Source organism: Antrostomus carolinensis, unplaced genomic scaffold, assembly GCF_000700745.2.
Source record: "Antrostomus carolinensis isolate BGI_N321 unplaced genomic scaffold, ASM70074v2 scaffold20142, whole genome shotgun sequence".
Lineage (NCBI taxonomy): Eukaryota > Metazoa > Chordata > Aves > Caprimulgiformes > Caprimulgidae > Antrostomus > Antrostomus carolinensis.
The window spans coordinates 1,802-21,784 of NW_010301844.1; the positions used below are offsets into that span (position 1 = coordinate 1,802).

The 19,983-nt window shown below is 36.2% G+C and overlaps 2 protein-coding genes across 3 annotated transcripts in view; both read right to left on the reverse strand.

Moving 5' to 3' along the window:
• Positions 1-225: 225 nt before the first annotated feature.
• TSHB (thyroid stimulating hormone subunit beta) lies at positions 226-6,208 on the reverse strand. 2 transcript variants are annotated; one of them, XM_010163622.1, is made up of 3 exons: positions 2,301-2,389; positions 1,294-1,456; positions 226-552 (listed from the first exon to the last, which is right to left on the reverse strand). In XM_010163622.1, exons 2-3 carry the CDS (start codon positions 1,453-1,455, stop codon positions 310-312), a joined length of 405 nt encoding a protein of 134 aa, XP_010161924.1. In that variant the 5' UTR covers position 1,456; positions 2,301-2,389; the 3' UTR covers positions 226-309. The 2 variants fall into 2 exon arrangements, with proteins under 2 accessions (XP_010161924.1, XP_028939766.1); XM_029083933.1 differs by lacking the exon at positions 2,301-2,389 and adding an exon at positions 6,192-6,208 and having other exon boundaries at positions 294-552.
• Positions 6,209-9,071: 2,863 nt separating this feature from the next.
• SYCP1 (synaptonemal complex protein 1) overlaps positions 9,072-19,983 on the reverse strand; it is a 24,162-nt gene continuing 13,250 nt past the window's right edge. The window contains exons 16-30 of the mRNA XM_029083934.1: positions 19,414-19,517; positions 18,809-18,926; positions 18,502-18,572; positions 17,772-17,863; positions 17,233-17,294; positions 16,823-16,885; positions 15,991-16,053; positions 14,681-14,797; positions 13,952-14,062; positions 13,234-13,326; positions 12,281-12,355; positions 10,836-11,015; positions 9,728-9,871; positions 9,301-9,387; positions 9,072-9,215 (exon numbers count right to left, since the gene is read on the reverse strand). Coding sequence (XP_028939767.1) covers positions 9,072-9,215; positions 9,301-9,387; positions 9,728-9,871; positions 10,836-11,015; positions 12,281-12,355; positions 13,234-13,326; positions 13,952-14,062; positions 14,681-14,797; positions 15,991-16,053; positions 16,823-16,885; positions 17,233-17,294; positions 17,772-17,863; positions 18,502-18,572; positions 18,809-18,926; positions 19,414-19,517 — 1,524 coding nt within the window. The remainder of the gene's footprint in view (positions 9,216-9,300; positions 9,388-9,727; positions 9,872-10,835; positions 11,016-12,280; positions 12,356-13,233; positions 13,327-13,951; positions 14,063-14,680; positions 14,798-15,990; positions 16,054-16,822; positions 16,886-17,232; positions 17,295-17,771; positions 17,864-18,501; positions 18,573-18,808; positions 18,927-19,413; positions 19,518-19,983) is intronic.

Here is a 19,983-nt window from a genome sequence, read left to right on the forward strand (position 1 = left end):
AAAACTCTGAAATATATCAAGTGTTTTCTCTCTGAGCATCTCTTTACAAAATAACCTGTGATTGATGACCAAAGGCTTATACATACACACAGGCATTTCTCCTTCCCCAAAGTTACAGGTGGGTTCTACGTACAAACCCGCAGTCCTGTTGTGCATATCACAAAATATCCAGTTAACTAAACTAACTAGTGATACATCTTTAGAATAAAACTTTGTGCACACCGATTTGCAAACCTGTTATGAAATACACTTTTATTTATGTTTAGTTGTGAGCAGAGAGGTACATTTCGACCACATTCTGTTGGAAGCTCACATGTTACAGAGCTTCTGTGGTTTAGTGCAATAATTTGTCCTGACCTTCTCGTGAACACAGTCACTATAATCAGTGTTACATTTACCACACTTGCAGCTCACAGCCACAGGGTAGGAATAATAAGGGATGGTGTGATGAGGACAGCCTGGAATCAGTGCTGTCTGATAGAACATCTCTTTATATGTGCACACATTCTGGGACAGAGCACTTTTGAGTAGCAGCTTCTTGCCATTGCTGTCCTACAAAGAAAAAAGAAATGCATGGTTTCACTGAAGCATACAGGGCTGTCAGGAGACTTCCTCTGACGATTTTTCAAGCATGCAGAAAGCAAACCTCTTTACTCAGACTGGCTCTGATATTTACAGCGTACTTGTGTTCAGATCCATAATTTTGAATCTGCATGACTGAGGCTCTCGACCCCCATCGCTGTGTTCTTGCTTTTATGCTTTTAACCAATCTGCTGGGCTCAGAGTGCTGCCAGTGCTTTGTAATTGGTACTGGCTACCTCCTGAACAAAGTGGAACTTAAAATGCTATTGAACTTAAAATGCTGTTAAAACTTAAGCATAGTGTTTGTCATGCCAACATGCAGGGTACTCTCCACAGCTAGCTGTCATAACAGTAGTGGGAGTAGAAGTTACTCAAGTCATTTACATGGAGTAAGAGTGACTAAATATAATCTGCTTCTCACTTGTTCCATCCTGACCCCACAAACTGACCCCAGAGGCTCTGCAGTGACAGCACCAGTTCACTGCTGTGCCGCTGGTGTTATAAACTCTGTCACTGCAGAGACCTGGCATTTCTCATCCACACCTTTGCAAAAAGCTAACTTGAAAATGCGATGATGGTGCTATGTTTCTGTCTGTGACAAATGCTATTAGAACTGGGTCGTTTACACAGTTTTCTAGTGAGAACAGGCACTTGTTTTGCAGTGATGGTCATTATAGAAACAACTGCCTAAAACAGAGTAATGCCTCGTACCCGAGTCATGCAAAATCCAGCGCAGATGGTGGTGTTGATGGCCAGGCAGTAGGCACATTCCCTTTTCTCCACGTGGATTATGTACTCAGAAGGAGCACAGAGGGATGCTGTTTGACCGAAAGTCAGGCTGAAGAGGAGAGACATCACAAAGAAGGGACTCATGCTAGATGGGGGAAAACAAACAAAGCAAACCCTGAGTAAAATCACATACACCTTCCAGCCTCGTCCTCAGAATCTGACAAGAACAGTTCCGACAGCCACAGACTAGAAGTAATCTTAACTTTTGTAGCTACAGCCTGACAGAATCATTCCAATCTTAGACTTTTAAGTGAAATAGTACTAACCACTAAACAGAAAAGAAGGGCCATTAACAACATATAACAAATAGACTTTTCCCTATTAAGGCATATTACATGGAACTTTTCACTAATGAGTGATAAAATGCTGACACAGAAAAATAACAGGAGCTAAAGGACTTGAAAGTGTGACATATGTGAGAGAACATGAGCTCTAGAATTAACCATAGATGCTAAAATAATCTCACAGGTTTAAAAATGAATTTCTAAAGAAAGCATCTTATAAAACATTCAAGAGGCAATCAGCTGTGCAGATCAGACATACCGCTGTATTTTTTACTTTCCAGTTGGCTTAGAGGCACAAGAAAATGGGAACACTGCCAAGAATTAAATAATAGATTCAAGCAAATTACAATAAAGAACATTAGCAAAGAGTTCAAGTCAATGAATCCCGACTTTATCTGTCTGTGGTGCTAACCTCATTTATGGGACCTGCTGGGGGATCCCGAGAACAAAGCTTTGATTAGCTCTGAGACAATTCCAGGGTCTGCTCTATAGACTCTCAATTAGAAACTTTAAATGCCAGTGTCTACAAACACATGGGCATCACCCTCTAGTCTCCTCCAGCTGTCAGTTTCCCATAGCAAAGCCATTCCTCACACACTCTGGTTTACCCTGTAGCTGCAACAATGCAAGTCTGGAAAGACCAACCTCTTGTCAGCTGAATTCTTCCCTATTACAGGAACCTGATTCTGCCTGGAGCTGGGAGAGGCAGTGACCCAGCACAAGCTCTGTGTGTGCTTTATACTCTCCAGGCTAATTCCAGGCTGATCTTACTGTTTATATAATTGCATCTGAATTGCTGCTTTCTTATCGCAAAGCCATCTATTGAAAATTCATACTGAACCACAACGCAAATGTGATGGGAACAAATGTGTCCAGAATATCCTAACCAGGAAACTGGAGCTGGAAATCTAATTATTTTAACAGTCATTCTCTTCTTAAGGCTCTTAAACTAAGCACTGCTTTAAAAAAGTTATTATTGATTAATTTAATCGCTACACAGGCCAGTCACATCATGACAGGAAGGCTGGCATGGAAATTGACTCATCCTCAATCACATATGACTAATTCTACACCTGTGTTTTGTAGTTTAATGAAGTTAGTTCATTCAGTTTTCTTGTTACCAGGCAGGCAGAGCTGAGAGATGCAACGCTGTACACATAAGGGAACAAACCTCAAATCAAAGCACTTGCTCTGCAGCGTGCTTAGGAATAACCTGACTTACCTACAAACAAAACACACCGAGAAATTCTCTGGCCTTGAGCCTAATCCTGAAGTAACAACCAGTTCACTCTGGAATACTAATGGAAAAACTAATAAATTACTTCTTGTAGCACAAGAAGCAAATTATTGCACGAACGCCAATGAACCTGAAACGTCCACAGATGAGACAGAACACTCGTGTTTAGGGCTTTGTGGAACACCTAGGCGGAGCAAAAGTAAGAAAGGGTTGAGTCAGCGTGCACATCTTCCCCTGATGCCACCTAAAGCCACTGTCCTCTACAGCTTCATCAGGTCTGTGCTTGTTCACTGCAGCTCTGTTAACACCTCCCCTGTCAGTCAGTCACCAAACTGCTGTTGGGACTTTGAGCTAATGTCTGTCTTATGGAGGTCAACCACATCCTTGATTTACATAGCCACGAGAAATATTATAAAGTAGAATTTGAGCTGGTAAACATGGTCACTTTGGGCTGTTGGAGGAGTGATCCAGTTAGTCCTAATTGATATTTAGATAATTCTGGAAAAATATTGTCTCCTTTTCCTGTGGTTTCAGACTGCTGCACACAGCTTTATGGCCTGGAGTAATTCTCCAAGGGTTTTGGGTTTTTTGTGGATCACACGATAGAGTTCTTGTTCTATTAAGACTAGGCAAATGCTTTCTGTTTTCATGGAGTCTTTAATTATGGGTTAATGTCTACCATATAACTTCTCAGGAATTAAATATAACTCTTTCTGGCTTAAGGACATGAGCAGAGCATTAATTGTACCTTCAGTAACATCTGTCCATCTACACTTAGCAACAGAAGTATAACACTTACTTTGCTAATACTCCAATACTTTATTTAACTCTATTTTTCCAACATATTTTAAATGCAGTTAAACATAAAGGCTGTATAAGTGTATATATACATACACCTACACGTAGATAACGTGTGTGAATATACATACACACATTATATATACACATACACACTACACAGATATATATGGGTCTGGTTGTTTAAAATTTTAATCACATAAAAGAATTTCTGTTCTTGGAAAAATCTTAAGAGTATTTCAAGATCCTGAAAGGAAAAAGAAACAGTTCCTAAAACTAAATCCTGCAGAGGACAAAAAGTGCCCAAAACGAGAATAAAAAATGCTATTCCTAAAGCAAGAATATTCCATGTGTCCCTCGCACGCGCAGCTGAAGCAGGTACAGCTGATTCTCTCCTCTGAAGATTTCGCAGGAATTTACAGGCACAGCTTTAGGCAACGGGAGCTGCATTTACACACACTGGTCCTGACCCCCGCGTCCAGGTTTAAAGTGTCCTCAACATGTCCTGTAAGAATAGAGGCAGAGGACAGATCAGAGTTTGAAGGCATAAATCCTTTGCTGCTTCAAGGTGCCAGTTGCTCTGATTTGAGAAAAACGGGTGTAAGGGGTCAGGGGGGAGCAGTGGGGGTGGCAGAAATTCAGATTAGGGTAAAAAAGGATTAAGAATTTGCTTCAAAAGGATTAAGAGGATTTAGGGAAATGTCTGCAAATATCAAGAGCAAAGAAAAAAAAATTATAACAATGCTTGAAACTGAAACTCTATCATAGTGAAGATGAAAAAGAGAATGCAACAATAAAAACTATAGCAATGAAAAAATGGAAACAACAATCACTGCTAGAAGTGAGAAGAAAACTCACACGGGAAGCTGGAAATCAGGAAATAAACTTCTGTCAGGACAGAGGCCAACAGTAACGTCAGGGGACGTGACTAGATGAAGACAAGCTGTGGATGCAAAGTGCAAAGTCTTCAGTAAGCACATGTGCATTTGAAAATATAGTGGCTGAACAACCAACATACCTGCCTGCAACAAAAGTTATTCAATAAGTTGTATAAGGAATAAATATTTTTAAATTAACATCACTAGGTAGGTAATGCTAATTTCAACGAATCTTGGAACACTGAGGAAATTTCAAAACATTAAGGAAAGTACCAATATTATACCAATATTTAAAGAGAAAAGTTGACCCAGGTAACTCTCAGCAGCCAGCCTGACATCTATCCCTGTAAATCAGGTAAAATAACTGAAAGTTGATACAGGATTTGAGCAATAAAGAATTAATGGATGAGAACGTAATTAATGCCCATCAAGATGGCGTTACATAAAATAGGTCATGCCACACAAACCTGATTTCATTCTTTGAGGTGATTACAAATTTGGTTGTTAAGGCAACTACATAGATGCAATGTCCTTAGTTCCAGCTGTCCCAGAGCCCTGCTGGCACAGGGATCCAGAGCTCTCGGGCAGAGTCCAGCGTGGTGTATGCTGAACGTTGGGAACCGTTAATCACTGGAGCAGTGCATTTACTCACTGCACCTTTTTTACCCAGGCACTGAATGCACCACAGTGTATTACAGAAGTATCTGACCAAGCGTTAAGAATGAAAACTAATTTATCTGGAAGCACAAGAAGTTGGTCTGTGTGGATCTTGACACTAATGTGGCTACTGCTGCGCATGCTCGGGTTAGCTCCACGCCAACATAGGCACAGAGCCTCTTGGCTGTTACCTCTTTGCTGGCACCACCTTCACCTGCCCATCTGTCAAAGATGCACCAACATGACCAGAGCGATACACACATTCACATCTCTTCAGTAATTTACATAAAATATTAAGATGGTAAAAAAAAAACCAACACCACACTTTTCCTTGATTGTCCTTCTGGATGTGACCATAGAGTTCATTCACCACTGACCTCTCTGAACACTTGATGGGAGTGAGATCCCACTACCTCCTGGGAGCAGCAAGACAAAAGAGTGTCAGGACAACAGCGTCCAGTGTGGACACATACAAGTGCCTGAGGCTTCTTTTGTACGTTTCCTAGAATCCATAGTGAAAAGTCTGATGCTTATGGATCCATTTCTTTGGCTGCCCCCCTGCTGACCTGCAGGCTATTCAGAGATTGAAATTTTTAATGTGCTTTTACAGCCATCAGCTCTGGAGCCCTGTTCTGGAACAGCTAGTTACACTGTTAATTATTTATCTTTAACCTTTCTGGTAACTAAACCAATCCATTCACTGACATCAGTTACATTTACACTTTCATTAAGTGAAAGACAGTATGCTGATGTTCTACAAAAAGTGTGTTAAATTATCTCTGTAAACAGAATTGAGTAACCACAAAATTCTTGAGTCCATTACCGAGGAATCTCTGTAATAGGCCAGAGAAATTCAGTGCGTACCAGAATCTTAAGCGTAAAAGGAATTTAATAGGATTCTCTGTCACTGACTGATGCCTAAGATAGAAGTAGGAACAATGAGGAGAACACATTATTCCTACTCACTCTTCCCCTGGTAGTAGTACAACACACAGAAAATGTGGTGATGTTATGAGCAGGGTAACTCGTTTCCACTGCATACAGCACTGTGGATATTAATATAAGAACATGTCCATGCTTGCAAACAATAGAGAATTAATTACAAGCTATGCTGCTGAAAACAAAGCCAATCAGATTTCTAAGAGATTAGTATTCTGGTAGAGGAATTATTTCCAACCCCATCCTGTTGCAGACCTCCACTAATAAAAGGAAATAAGATCCTGATGTGCTGCCATAGAAATAAGTGGGTTTGCCAGGTTTTGCGTTTACACAGACTGTAGCTGCTGACTTTTTCAAAGCTTATCTGTCTATTGCAAGTTTCTCTGTAACAGCTTCAAACACAGCTCTTGTATTTTAAATGTACAGATTCACAGATGAGTGCTCTTTCTTTCCTAGGATTAGCTGCAGCATTTCCTATCAACCACAGATTAAAACAGTAATTCTCTTTGTTGCATATCATATGCCAACAATCTCCACTTACAGTCTCAAAATACTTCATAATCCTATTTGCTCTTTGGCTCATATGACAGACCACTTTGTATTTAGTTTCGTTTCTTTGGAAAGTGCTGGATATTTCTGCTATTCTAAGATGCACATTTCACTGCACTGAGGTTAAAATTTAAAATAACCCAAACAAAAAAGACAGAAGCCTTCTGCAGCATCACCAAGGATGAGTGACCGCGCCCACCCAGCACCATAACAATGCTGAAGCGAGAGAGGCACAGCCACTTCGCAGTTTAAGGGTCACATTGTTCTCCCGATTCGCCTGGCAGGTGGATGAGCAGGCAGGAGGTAATCAGACACTTCACTGATGAAGATCTGATCTAATACGGAGATTTGACACTAGGCGTGTACAATTACTTGTAGTTTGTTTTTCTTAGAGACACTTAACTCTGTAGCAATTTTTAAAAAATACTTTTAGTCTAGAAATTTAAAGGAATATTACTGTTTTTCTTAGAAAGAGTTGTCCTATGCAATAACCATCATTCACACTTTAAATACATCTTTTTAATCAAGATTTTAATATCTTCCTTACATATGCCTGGGGAAACCTGTTTAAAGCAATTCTTCCAGTACAGTGGCTGATTCTGAAAAAAATACTTTTCAAAGCCACTGTGAAGTAGGATCAGCAACTGCTGACATGTAACATCCCTCTTCCTCTCTTATTACCCAGTTAATTTCAATCAGGTGAGGTCAGCACTAGTGTGGGTAGACTGATTCATCTCTAACCCCAATGCACCTGAAGGATTCACAAGCTAAAGCATGTGTATTTATTAATTTTCATTTGCTTTACCTATGCAAACTGGATTAAGGGCTAACAAAGTTGTATTTTCAGATGTATTTACTATATATAGTCCATTCACAGAAGCAGGCACAGTGCGAGGCAGATATGACTTTATGTCCTTCCTAGTCGATTACATTTCCTGCAACTTTCTACAGTGGCACTAACAGCATTTTTGTAACTTTGCAGATTTCTACCATACACCACATGACACATTATATCAGGAGGGTTATATGATGCACAACAGATTCACAAGCCTGCCACATCAGTACTGGAGAATAATGAGGTCTGAACTGATTATTACCATTTGAGTCTAGCTGTGCACAGTAAAGACTTGAATTTTTACCTGTCCAAGGGTACTTTTCTCTACCTCCAAGATATTTTAATTACCACAAGACTCACTGTGCCATGCAGAATCTCTTAAAACAGTTAACTAGCATTTCTAATTCTTACCACTTAAGTTTCTTGTCATTTCTTCTCCTGCTGTGTCAGATACTGTACATATACCATTATACTGAAAATCATGTTTGGTAGATAGCAATTTATAAGGCATAAGGACAAAAGGAACACAAAGTACTACACCCTACACATAAAATTGATACACAAAAAGAATTAAGTACACACGTTTTGCTACCCACTTCAGATGAATCCAGGATTTTGATTATCCATAACATGTTAAGAGGTACCTGTAGTTTTCTTGTTATCTCTAGACTCTGAAGCAGCTTTTCGTTGTCATTGTGAAACCAAGATTAACCAACGATTAACACAGAAATGTATTCTTTTAAACTGTTCTTACTGCATCCATGGCAGAAGCTGTCAGTCCTTAGGAAGGCTGCCTGGTGATGTATGTCTGTGTTCTAATACATAAAGCAACAAAACCTGGTCCCACACTGTACATTTCAGATGAACAGTTTAATGACATCTTAACATTGGTTTTACAATCTTAAAACATGTGTGCATATTTTATTCCTTGTGAAGCCGAAATCTTTTTGAAACCAAAGTAACTGGATCGAAAATTCAATTTTAAAAGCTTCAAAACTGTTTTAACATACTGAAATAGCACCTACTGAAAACAAGTGTAAAAAGATTGTTCTGACAACATTTAAAACGGATGAAAAAGCAAGATGACTTCAGGTAACAGTGCATGCATTTTAACAGCTTCAGTATTTCCTTCATTAAAGAATATAATTCTGAATTATGTATTAAGAAAAAGAGAGTACATTTAAAAGAACAAACCTGAATTTCTTTACAACCAGTATTTCTAATGCCACGACCTTTTTTTTCCTTTTTGAAACAGCTTTCTCATGTAGTTATACTTATTTCTAAATTTAAAAATAGGCTAATTTGTCTCCTGACTTTTTATAGCACAGGGAGTGAAATGCAGAAAATGCTCTGCAGGCTGATGCAGTTTGTGTATCTAAAGTTTATGTGTATAAAGGAAATTAATGTAGTATTAAACATACCGAGTACGACAGAAAAATGCAACAACGTACTAACTGTGACAGAACAATAACATTGTGGTTGTACTAATCAGCTAATGCCAGGGTACTAGCCATTTTTTCATTTTAAGTAAAGAGCTTTTCAGCTTCTCTAATTTTTCTTTTCCTGTCCATTCTAGACACTGCAGTCCATCCAGCCTCACGCATTTTTCTCATGGTTGTAAGTTTCAGTAAAGAGCCCGGTGTTCTCTCATTTGATGTAGTTGGTTTCTAAGAAGAAAAATAAAGCCACCCATTAGTTTCTATAACCAATTTGATTAACTGTTTCTTTTGATCTGAAGAAAAACTAAGGTACCTTTTTCGGTGTCGTGGCATAAAATTGTGAAGCTTGCGGATAATCTTTGTACAATTTTTTAAACATTTCTTCCTCCGAGACTATGCTCTTAAATTAAAAATAAAAAAAATAATTACACTATATTAAAAATTATTTTCTTTCCTCCAAGGTATATTACAGTATTAAAAAAGATGTTACTATGAAGCCTCAACAGGGCAATAAAAACAATGTAAAAATTATAAAAGTTAGTATGTATTTTTGTATAGTCGTTCTCTGTCATAGTTACTAATTACGTCCAGATCAATACAATTCCAGAAAGAACCAATAAAATAAAAATACACACATAAATATTGTCTTGGATACAGAACCCCACATGCTTTACAGGCATTCTTAGAGATAGCAGTGTACATAAGGAACTGTCAAGTACACTATTTGTTCTGATTTTTACCAGGAGGTCGCTGTGTTCAGAACTATCTGACTGAGCATCCAGCTGGAGAAGCACTTTCTGCTTTTTCCTCACGCACTGTTCTGGATGCAGATTTGAGCTTTCACTTTGCAGTGTATGTATTGGAGGAGTCTTGATAACGTACGTCTGGTAAATAAAAAGATGGCATTTTAAATGATGTTTTCAGTGGTAATTATAGAATCTAACCCAGTTTACAGACTGAGTATCTAGGAAGACAGTAGAGATGCTGTGAAACAGTTCTCTTTCCATCCCAAATGTGAAGTGAAGACCTAAACAAAGCCAAAAAAACCCAAACCACCAAAGCCAACCCCCCCCAAAAAAAAGCACCAACTTTTCTTGTTGCCAAACAAGGAGAAGGAATAGGAAGCTGTGGAAGAACTGAGTTTTATGGCACACGACATCTAATTTCTTCACACTTCTCTGCATAAATTCAGCTTTTTCTGAGCTGTAGTCACCATGCAAACGATAAGCAACATTTAAGAAAACAAACAAAACTGCAAGAAAGCTTTCAAAAAGACATTGATAGTGATATCAAGAACAATGTTTTTACTTAAATAGTTCTTTCACTAGAAGTTAAACTTGTCAGAAACATTCCCCTGGAACACTGCAATCCTTTTTTTAGAAAGGATAACAAAAATGGTTGTTATTTCTATGATTAAGATATAAACGTCACATGTGAGCTTCTGACAGGGTAGAAGCATGGGTTTTACAGTTATGATGCAGCAGTCAGGAGTACTTGGATCATTTTTACAGCTACCCAAGCTATTTTCTGTTCCATGGAGAAAAATGTGCCTTTACAGACAGATGACTATTTTCTTTTAAGACTATGTAAAAAAATTCTAGAGACATTATTAAATTCACAGTCCCTCTAGGACAAGAATTGTTACTTATCAATGATAACAGACAAATTAAGTACTAAGAAAAATGACACACAAATTGCTTTCTAATATTGGTGTGGAATACTTTTTTTGTGGCTGCCTTTTAAATCACTGCTTATCACAACAAAAATAAATAAGCATCTACACAGAAGTGAGAAATACAGTCAGAAAAAAAAAAAACCAAGAACAATTTACTATAACGAGTTACAAACCTTTAATGATGGAGTACCCAAGGGACTTCTGGCAGACACTGAAGGAGGCATTTTTTTCTTTTCCATCATGTTGACTTTTAGAGGAATATCATTTGAAGACATTTTATTTTTTACATTAGCAGATGCATAGTCCAGATCTAAATGAGGCTTAGGAGTCTCAGAAAAATGAGTTTGTATTTTCTAAAATTAAAAAAAGGTTTACATTAAAAGCATTTCAATATATTTTGTCAAGCATACATAGTTTATCATGGAACTTCAATTAGATAGCATGTGTATAAATATTACCCAATTCTAAAATTAATTAATAAGGTTAAAGCTACCTTGTGTTTCTTTTCATTTTCAGGAACCATATTTTGGGGTCGTTCTTTTGCAGGATTCTCCTAAAAACAGTTATATGATCAAAAGTAAATATTTTATTTCAATTCAGGTGTTGAAAATCTTCTTGATGTAATTACAGAACATGGTCCACAGTCATAGTCTATTACAAAGTTCACACAAATATATGACCCAGATTTAGTCCAACTGCAGCAGTCAGGAGACATTACCTTTCTGTTCACAGGTTAATTTCTTATACAACTTCTCCCACCTCTGCAAAGGAACCTACATACCATCCCTTTCAAATGAGAAAAGAGGATATTTTTTTTTTAAATACAGCTGTGATGAGCTCTCTATTTTCTAGTTATTATTTCATGCAAGAAACTGGAAGCATTCTTGCTTATTGAAGTAAATGTTCCTTCGCTGCCTTTTTAATTCTATTTTGCATTTCATTTGCCAGCTGAAGAATACTGCATAGCAATCACAAAATCACAGAGTGGTTAAGGTTGGAATGGACCTCTGGAGATCATCTAGTCTTAACATCCCTGTTCACAGCACAGTGAACTAGAGGAGGTTGATCAGGACTGTCTTGAATGTCTCCAAGCATGGAGACTCCACAGTCTCTTTGGGCAACGGTTGTTCCTGTGTTTTATCACCCTTATAGTAACAGAGTTTTTTCTTGTGTTTAAATAGTATTTCTTGTACGTAGTTTTGCTCCCATTGCCTCTTGTCTTTTCACTCGATACCACTGAGAAAGTCTCACTCTGTCTTCTTTACTCCCTGAATGACCTTCATGGCCTCTTTCTGCATTTGTTCCAGTATGCCCTTGTCTGTCTTGTACTGGGCAGCCCAGAACTGGAAATACTCTAAATGTGGTCTCACCAGTGCTGAGTATAGGCAAACCTGCCAACTACACAGCAATGCAAAACATTGACTGCCCTCAGAAATGAGACATAACGGCTTCAGAGAGCATCAAGCTCTTGAAATCAAACAGCAAGTGAGAGCGAGACCTAGAATCAGGAGTGCACTAGAGTCGAGTGCACCCCCCTACCACTGTTATAGTGCACAAGTCCAGGCCAAGTGTGTCACCCACACTGCTACATTTAATCAAAACAAACAAACAAAAAAACCTTCTCTTCAATTTCTGCTTTAAGTTGTTCCTTAAGGGATGACAGTTCACTTTTCAAACATGCCAGTTCACTTTCCTAAAAACAAAAAATAAAGGATAGGGTTAACTATGCTCAACCTGGAAAAAAGAAAACAGTCCAAATGCAACAGTAACTAATAGGGATATTCATTATAAACAAAAGGAAATTCAATTTGTCCAGCAGAGCTAATTTATCCATAAAGTTAGCAGGCCAAGAGGTATCTACAATTAATTTTCAGAATTATTCAATAACTAGAATAAGAGATGATCAAAGAAGCAGTTACCAAATGAAAAAAGTCACATCTTCTATTAAAAAATCTAACTGAAAAAAGTTCTGTGAAGGGAAATGTCAGGAAAGTACTGCATTTTAAATAGATGCTGTAGAATTACACTTTTGTGAATATCTTGACAGAATGTTGGTTCCCAGAACATTTCTCAAATCTAAGCTTTCCAGAAAAGAAAAAAAGGAAAAGAAAAATAAAAAGCAATGCAACTCTAGACTTGAAGTTTTGGTTTAAAAAGACCTGAAGCACTGCTAAGAAACAAGTACTCGACTAGAACTATTCAAGGTAAATTTATAACACTTATGAGAGCAGAGGGGTGGGGCATGGAATCCAACTATTTAATACAAAAGTTTCTTATTCAGACAGTGAGGTTAGAACATGACACAATATCAGGAAAAATAAACCAAAAACCACAGCTACTCCAGTTTATTTTTTAGAAACATCTGGGGTTTTTTAATGCATAGAGTAAGGTCTGTAAGAAGATAACAGTAAACAGAAATTAGTGGGTTGATCTTTACTGTTCAGTCACATGAAAGCAGACACTTAACCCTCCCAAGTGTTAAACAGAAAGTCTAATATGATATTAATAATTATCTTACACTTCAAGGATAGCAGCCCCTCTAATTATGTAGTGCTGAAGGGTATGCCTTACCAAGGATCTTTTTGATGATAACTGCTCTTGCTCTTTTATTTTATAAAGTTTTAACTCTGTATCTTTTTCTTCAACCATTTTATCATATTCATGCTGTGTGAAAAAAAAACCAAACAAACCCTAAACATTTGACTAAATGTTACAATTACAGGTCTACCTAGTCTTAAAACATGACTCATTTTTTCAGTTAAGGCTCTTCTGAAGATTCAGAAAGCACTATGAACAAACATTAATGTTTCAACAGAAACTGCACAAGCAGTGTTACATTGTGGGCTGACAGAATGCTTTATCTCCAGGCAGCAGTACGTGTTCCAGCACATAAAAGCTAGCCATGTTTTTAATAATGGTGTCTACTAAATATACTGCAAAACAGAGTAATAGGGAATGTAAATTAAAAAAATGTTAAACTGCTGAAGGTCACTAAGTAATCGCCTCATAAAGAGGCCCAAACTGATACTGATGAACACTGGATTGAGATGGTATCAAAAGAAGCCTGAATATAAGAAAAAAAAAATCCTAGAAATTTAGATAAATGGAATTTATCTGCCAGTAGGCATGTTTTCAAAATCTGAAGATTAATTTATTTTTAGACGATGAAAAGTCCAGCATCAAGTTCATTTTCCTAGACTCGGGTCTTTATTATGAAGTTTCACTTTCTAATTTGTAATATTCTGTTATCACACATTACAAATCACAGAAAATCAGTAAAATCTTTTACCTTGTGTTTTTCCATGAGTGCCACCATTTCAGTTATCTTGTGTTGACATCGGATATCAGTTTCTTTCTGTGTAACTGTTGCTTCATCAGCAAGCAGCCTCATCTTTTCTACCTGTTAGTAAGAAGTTTCAGTTAATCCATGGACAATTAACAACAATATATTTAAAAAAAAAATCTTAATTTCATTTCTTCTTACCCCTGTGGGTGCAATGTACGTATAGTCTCATTTCATGTAGTCTTCATTTGCTTTTAAGAAGCTTTTCAAATCCTACATCTTTTATACATATTGTTAAAATGGGCAAATAAACCTCGATTACAAGTACATCCATTGTTCCATGCAGATAAGTGTCATTTCAAACCACGAGGCCATTTCAAGCACTCTGCCCTAACGTTTTTTTGATGTTACCATCAAAAAAGTGTGTGCAGGAAAATACTAATATGGGAAAAGTTATAACTTGCTTATGCTGTATGTATACCAAGAACAGAATTTCTGGGAACAGTATCTTGGCAAAAAGAACTTATCTAGGTTCTTATTTTGAAAGACAGACACAAATACTTCAACTTAAGGATCCAATATACTAAAGCTTTGCTCACACACATATGCAAGAAATTTCATTTATGTCAATAAGACTGCTAGGCAAGAGCAAGGACTCTGGCTGATACAGCTTCATAAAACCATCATACATCAAAAAAATAATTAAAAGTTGCACTAAAAATTAATAACTCTCACCTCTTCAAGAAGTTTATTTTCATTTACTTTTTTTGTTTCAATGTCTTTTTGATAGATGTCAACTGTTTCCTTATGTTGCTTGTTCATATTTTCCATCTCTAACTGTAATTTATTCACCTTTTGAGAATGCAGAATTATTGCTGTTATTTGTTCTGGAATAAATATGCCTTTTTTTTTTTTTCAGCAGAACCACTCTGTTACTTTTCAGGTGTGATTGAACTATCTCCTATTTAATGGTCAGCTCTATTCATAAAGAGTTGAACTCTGTCCTAAAGCGAGTTAGAAAATGCCCACAGAAACCGTATCAACACCGCAATAAGAAAGAACCCACACCAGCTGTGTGCACACCAGTGAAGAGAGAACAGAACTGAAGCCAGAGGCCAGTCAGTCCCAGAGCATCGTTCCAGCGTAAGGGAACCCTGAGGCAGCAATCTGACACTGTTCTGCCTTTTGTGCAGTATTGCTGGCATGCAATGCAAGGTAAGAAAATGAAGCTGATAGTCTCCTAAGACTTAGCAGTATGACTGTATTATGTTTACAATTAAATCTTTTTTTTTTTTTTTTTTTTTCAATTAAGTAAAGAAACAGTTTATCTAGAAAACATTTATTTTCAGGATTGTATTTAGTTCTAAAAAAGATTAATTCATTTTAGCTGCTAACATTAATGAGAATTTGGTATGAAACAGATAAGAGTCTACTCCTAAGCAGTCACCGCAGATGTGGTAGATTCTTCGAAAAAACACACAGATGAAGATTTTACTCCCTCCCTGTTAAATCTACCACCACAATGGTATGTTTTCCTCCCAAGGGTGCATTTTGATTGTAATTTTTCCTTTTAAGTTTCTCGTAAGAATATCCTCAAAACAGTCTGCATCTTTCTTGACATGTGGTACCCAGAAATGGACACAACGTTCTAATGAAGGACTTACCACTGCAGAACACAGTAAAAGAACTGCCTGAAGTGAATAATATATGTATGTATTTTAATTGCTTTGCTATTTCAATGGGGTGGCATTACTGAATAACATCCAGTACACTATCAACCAAAAAAAGGGACCAATTAGGAGTATAATTCCTCAAGATGTGATGTCCATCTCTTATAAATGTCTGATAGCCCAGTCAGTGTCCAACAATTAAAAAAATGGAAGCATCTTCCAAAAATTATGGTGTCATTCCTGTAAAATCTGTATTCTAGATCCATAAAACAATTAGGAATGTGCTTAACATATTATAATTAGTTCCACTGGGAGTTAAGGCATTCAGTCCTTGTCCTTTACCCTATTCTTGTACATGAAGTTATTTACACCCACCTTCCCTTCATAAATACTTGTTTTCTTGCTTTCTGCAGTAATTTTCTTTTTCAGCACCTTATTCTGTTAAAATAAGACAAACACTATACTTTAATAAGTTAATAGAATTATGTAATGATTTAACTGTACTAAGTAGATCAGAATCTTCAAAATTTCAGCCTTCAGTAAGCAAATAACTTCGTTGTGCAATTCAGGTTCCAGATCAATTCTCCAAACAGAATAATGCTCAACTATTTACTTGAATAACACTGATACTTCATGACCTTATGAAAGACTCCTCATGGGTGACAACAGAGAAAAACAAAAGATGGTACAGAACAGGAAGAAAAACTAAGATGCTGCTGACAGAAAACGTGCAGATGGCATGACAAAAACTACGAGTTCTATATTTTTACAGTACAGTTATTAACAATTTGCCCTAATGCACAGTTCTTTTCTGCTGTTGGTAACTGAGACAGGTAATTATTTCAAGTATAGCAATGATACCATGTACTAAGCGAAAGTAAAGTTTATTAAAGATATTATTTCTGTAATCACATTTTTCAAAAGTGAGGATAATTTTACAAATCAAGTCCTTCCAAAGGTGACTCCTTAATTTGCTCAGTTAGGACAAGAAAGGAAATTACATAGGTATATCTAAAGAAATGACACCAAACAAACTGTTCAAGAGTAACAGTTACCACAAAACACTATGTTTTATGTATTTGTGACTTTAGAAAACTGTACATACCTCCTGTTGCAACTCTTCAATGCATTTGGTTTTGTTTTCCATCTGTTTCTTTAAAGTATTTAACTAAAAGAGATATTTGTGACTTTAAAAAACTGTACATACCTCCTGTTGCAACTCTTCAATGCATTTGGTTTTGTTTTCCATCTGTTTCTTTAAAGTATTTAACTAAAAGAGATATATCAAACATTAATTAATAAACTCAAAAAATTACTCACTATGTTAGAGATTACTGTCAACATTCTTAAACATGCATTTGCACAAGTAAGTCTGAATAATTCCAATGAGACTGAAACACACGCTAACGTGTTATAATGACTGGAGTTTTAACCATAAAGTACTGCAAGAGTTTTGCTAGCCCAGTATCATCAGCGTTAATAGGAGTGAACCAGTTCCTCCGTGGTTGTGGAGCTTAGAAAGAAGGAAAAAAGGTAACTTTGCAATTTAAAAAAATAACCTTGTACGAAGTTCTCTACAGCTCATGGGGGGGGTAAAAAAAAAGAAAGTTTTTATACCTTATTTTCTAGAATCTTCAACTGCTTTTCCTTCTTTGAAATTTCACTTTCAATACTCTTAGCCTGGAATTATAATAGCAATTTTTTACTTTTACAATAAAATTTTGAAATCCATTATGATTTCTAAAAAATAAGCGTGCTTTGAAACTACAGTAAGAAAGTAAAAATATTTGAGCATATTTAAACTAAAACTCATATTACATATTGAAAGCTAATCTACATCCCACCATCACTAAGTGGGTATACAGAAATAAAAAAGGGGGTTCTCTGTTTGCCTGAAATTTAATACATCTGCACTTTTAAGCCTCCATGTAAAGAGTAAACATCCCAGTGAAGGTCCTTGTCTTTTAAAATAAAAGGGTTGAGCGTGTGTACAAATCTTGACTCAACTGGTAGCTGCACTGAAAGAAGAAAGCCTCTGTAAGAGATTACAACCCCAGGCAGAGCTTTGCAGAAAAAAAAAAAAAAAAAAAAAAAAGTTGTACATTTAGATTTTGTCCTACAAGTTATGTTACATATTTTCACAATAAAGAACAGGATATGGCATACATTTTCTTCTCTTTCATCCAGTTTACTTTTAATCTCTTCACCTTTCTTTGCCATTTTCTCCTTCAAAGACTCCAGTTCATTTCTAAAAGTCAAATTAACAAGTGTTAATAAATATTTGTTTAGTAACTTTAACTTCTTTCCATTACTGCTAAATAAAACTGTATTTTCTAAAAAGAGCTGCTAATATCGATAACAGGTTAATCAGCTGTTCAATTAAAATGTTCTTAAAATGATGCAAGGTGACTGCTAAGTTAATGTCTGACCTGTACATACTTTCTGTAAGTATGGAACGATGTTCTCCTTACCCGAGTAAAATATATTCTAACCTGTAATACTGTAATGCATCTATGGAACATAGAAGGGCTGGTGGCACAGAAACTACTTCAGAGAGTAACATTTAACTAGTTTCACCTTTTTATTATTAATCCATAACCTTTAACTTCTATTTTCATTTCCCTCACATTTAAGATGTTAGTGCAGAACAGGATAGCTATATATAATATAAAGCTACGGTTCCTGTAGAAAAAGGTATCACTGATTTGTAGAAACTTCTACATGGCCAACATCAATATTAAATAGTTTCTGTTTAGCTGTGTAGCCTAAAAAAAGCAGTAATTGAAAAATCACAGAAAGCAGCATATGAACACAACATTTAGACTCTGAAGGAATCAAGTCTACTTCCTTTAATAACATTGTATATTAATATTTGTTTTTACTTGCCTTAGCTGGTCATTTGCTTCTTCCAAATTTTCAACTAACTGCTTTGTACTTTCTTCTTTTTTTCTACTATCCTAAAGACCCATGTAAGTAAAAAGAATAAAATTCAAAGTGACATCTTAAATTCAGAGACATCTTAAGCAATATTTTGACCTGCCTTATTCGCAAGGGTAACTGCACTTCCTTTGCATTTTAAACAAAAAAATAGTTCAGATACTCTACAGAACCATGTCATGGTGCAGTTTACCATATTATTTATATTTTAAATTTAACGTTGCCCTTTAAAAACAGCTGGAAATTTACAACTTGCCTCATTACTTTCTTGCAGTTTCTTGAGTTCTGTAGCCAGACCACTTTTCTCTTGTGCTATTTGTTCTTTTTCTAATAAAAGCTTATTGACATACACTGTTAGTTGTTCATTCTTTATCCTAATTTAAAAAAATGGTCAAGAGAAATAAGAACATTTATTTTGAAATTTCCTTTTAAGTTCAATTTATCTTTTACAAAATGTTGCTTCATGCTGAAAAGAGTCCAGGCCTATGTCTACAAATTTAAGCTTTGCAGCAAAGTTACGGTGATGCAAAAAAGTGACAGAAGGAGGAAAGAAAATGAGAGTCAAGTTTTATATAAAGGTTGTTGAAGACTATGCAGTTCAACATCCAGCTCAAAGCAGGGTTAACAATGAATTCAGAAACTTTCTCTTCATGTTAACCCAACTAAGTCATGGAGATATGGAACAATTACATATAAATATAGAAAACGCAATTTATAAATATAAGTAGATAACAGATGTCATACTGCATGCATACGTTCAAAATTTTCATTAGAGAACAACCACAGATAATTTCATTGTATATTGAAGTAACTTCTATATAACACAAAAATTAAGTACTGTATTTTCAAAAATGATCATACGCCTGTTGTTCAAGATCTGTATTCAGTGTCACAAGCTGTTTTAAATAATTTTGTTCCTTTTCAGCTGTACTAGTCAGCTGTACTTTCAAATCATGGATTTCTTTCTGCAGAAGAAAAAGAAAGTGTTTTGAGTACACATACATAAACTACGAGTCATGAAAGCTATTCAGAAATGAACTGACAATCCAAAGCTTTAAGATGAAACAACTACATACGTGCCTTAAACTAGCCAGACTGTATCTTTACATCTCTCTGCTGTGATGTGGAAGTACTGCGAGACATTGAACTGAGACAAATGCTAAATGTGTCCCCTATTGCAAGTCTAACTAACCAGTCTGCAAATTTACTGACAAAATTAGCTTTCCTTGAATATTATTTTAAATAAAGACATTTGCTTCAGACATCATAAGCTTTTGCATTCACCTAAATAAAACAAATTTTAAAAAACCCCACAGAATTCCAGTACTATGTAATAGCACATATTTTGGATGCATCCCAAACACAAAGCAAAAAGTCTTCCCTCAGAAATTGTCTGCCATTACAAAATAAGACAAGCCCTGCAATGTCGTG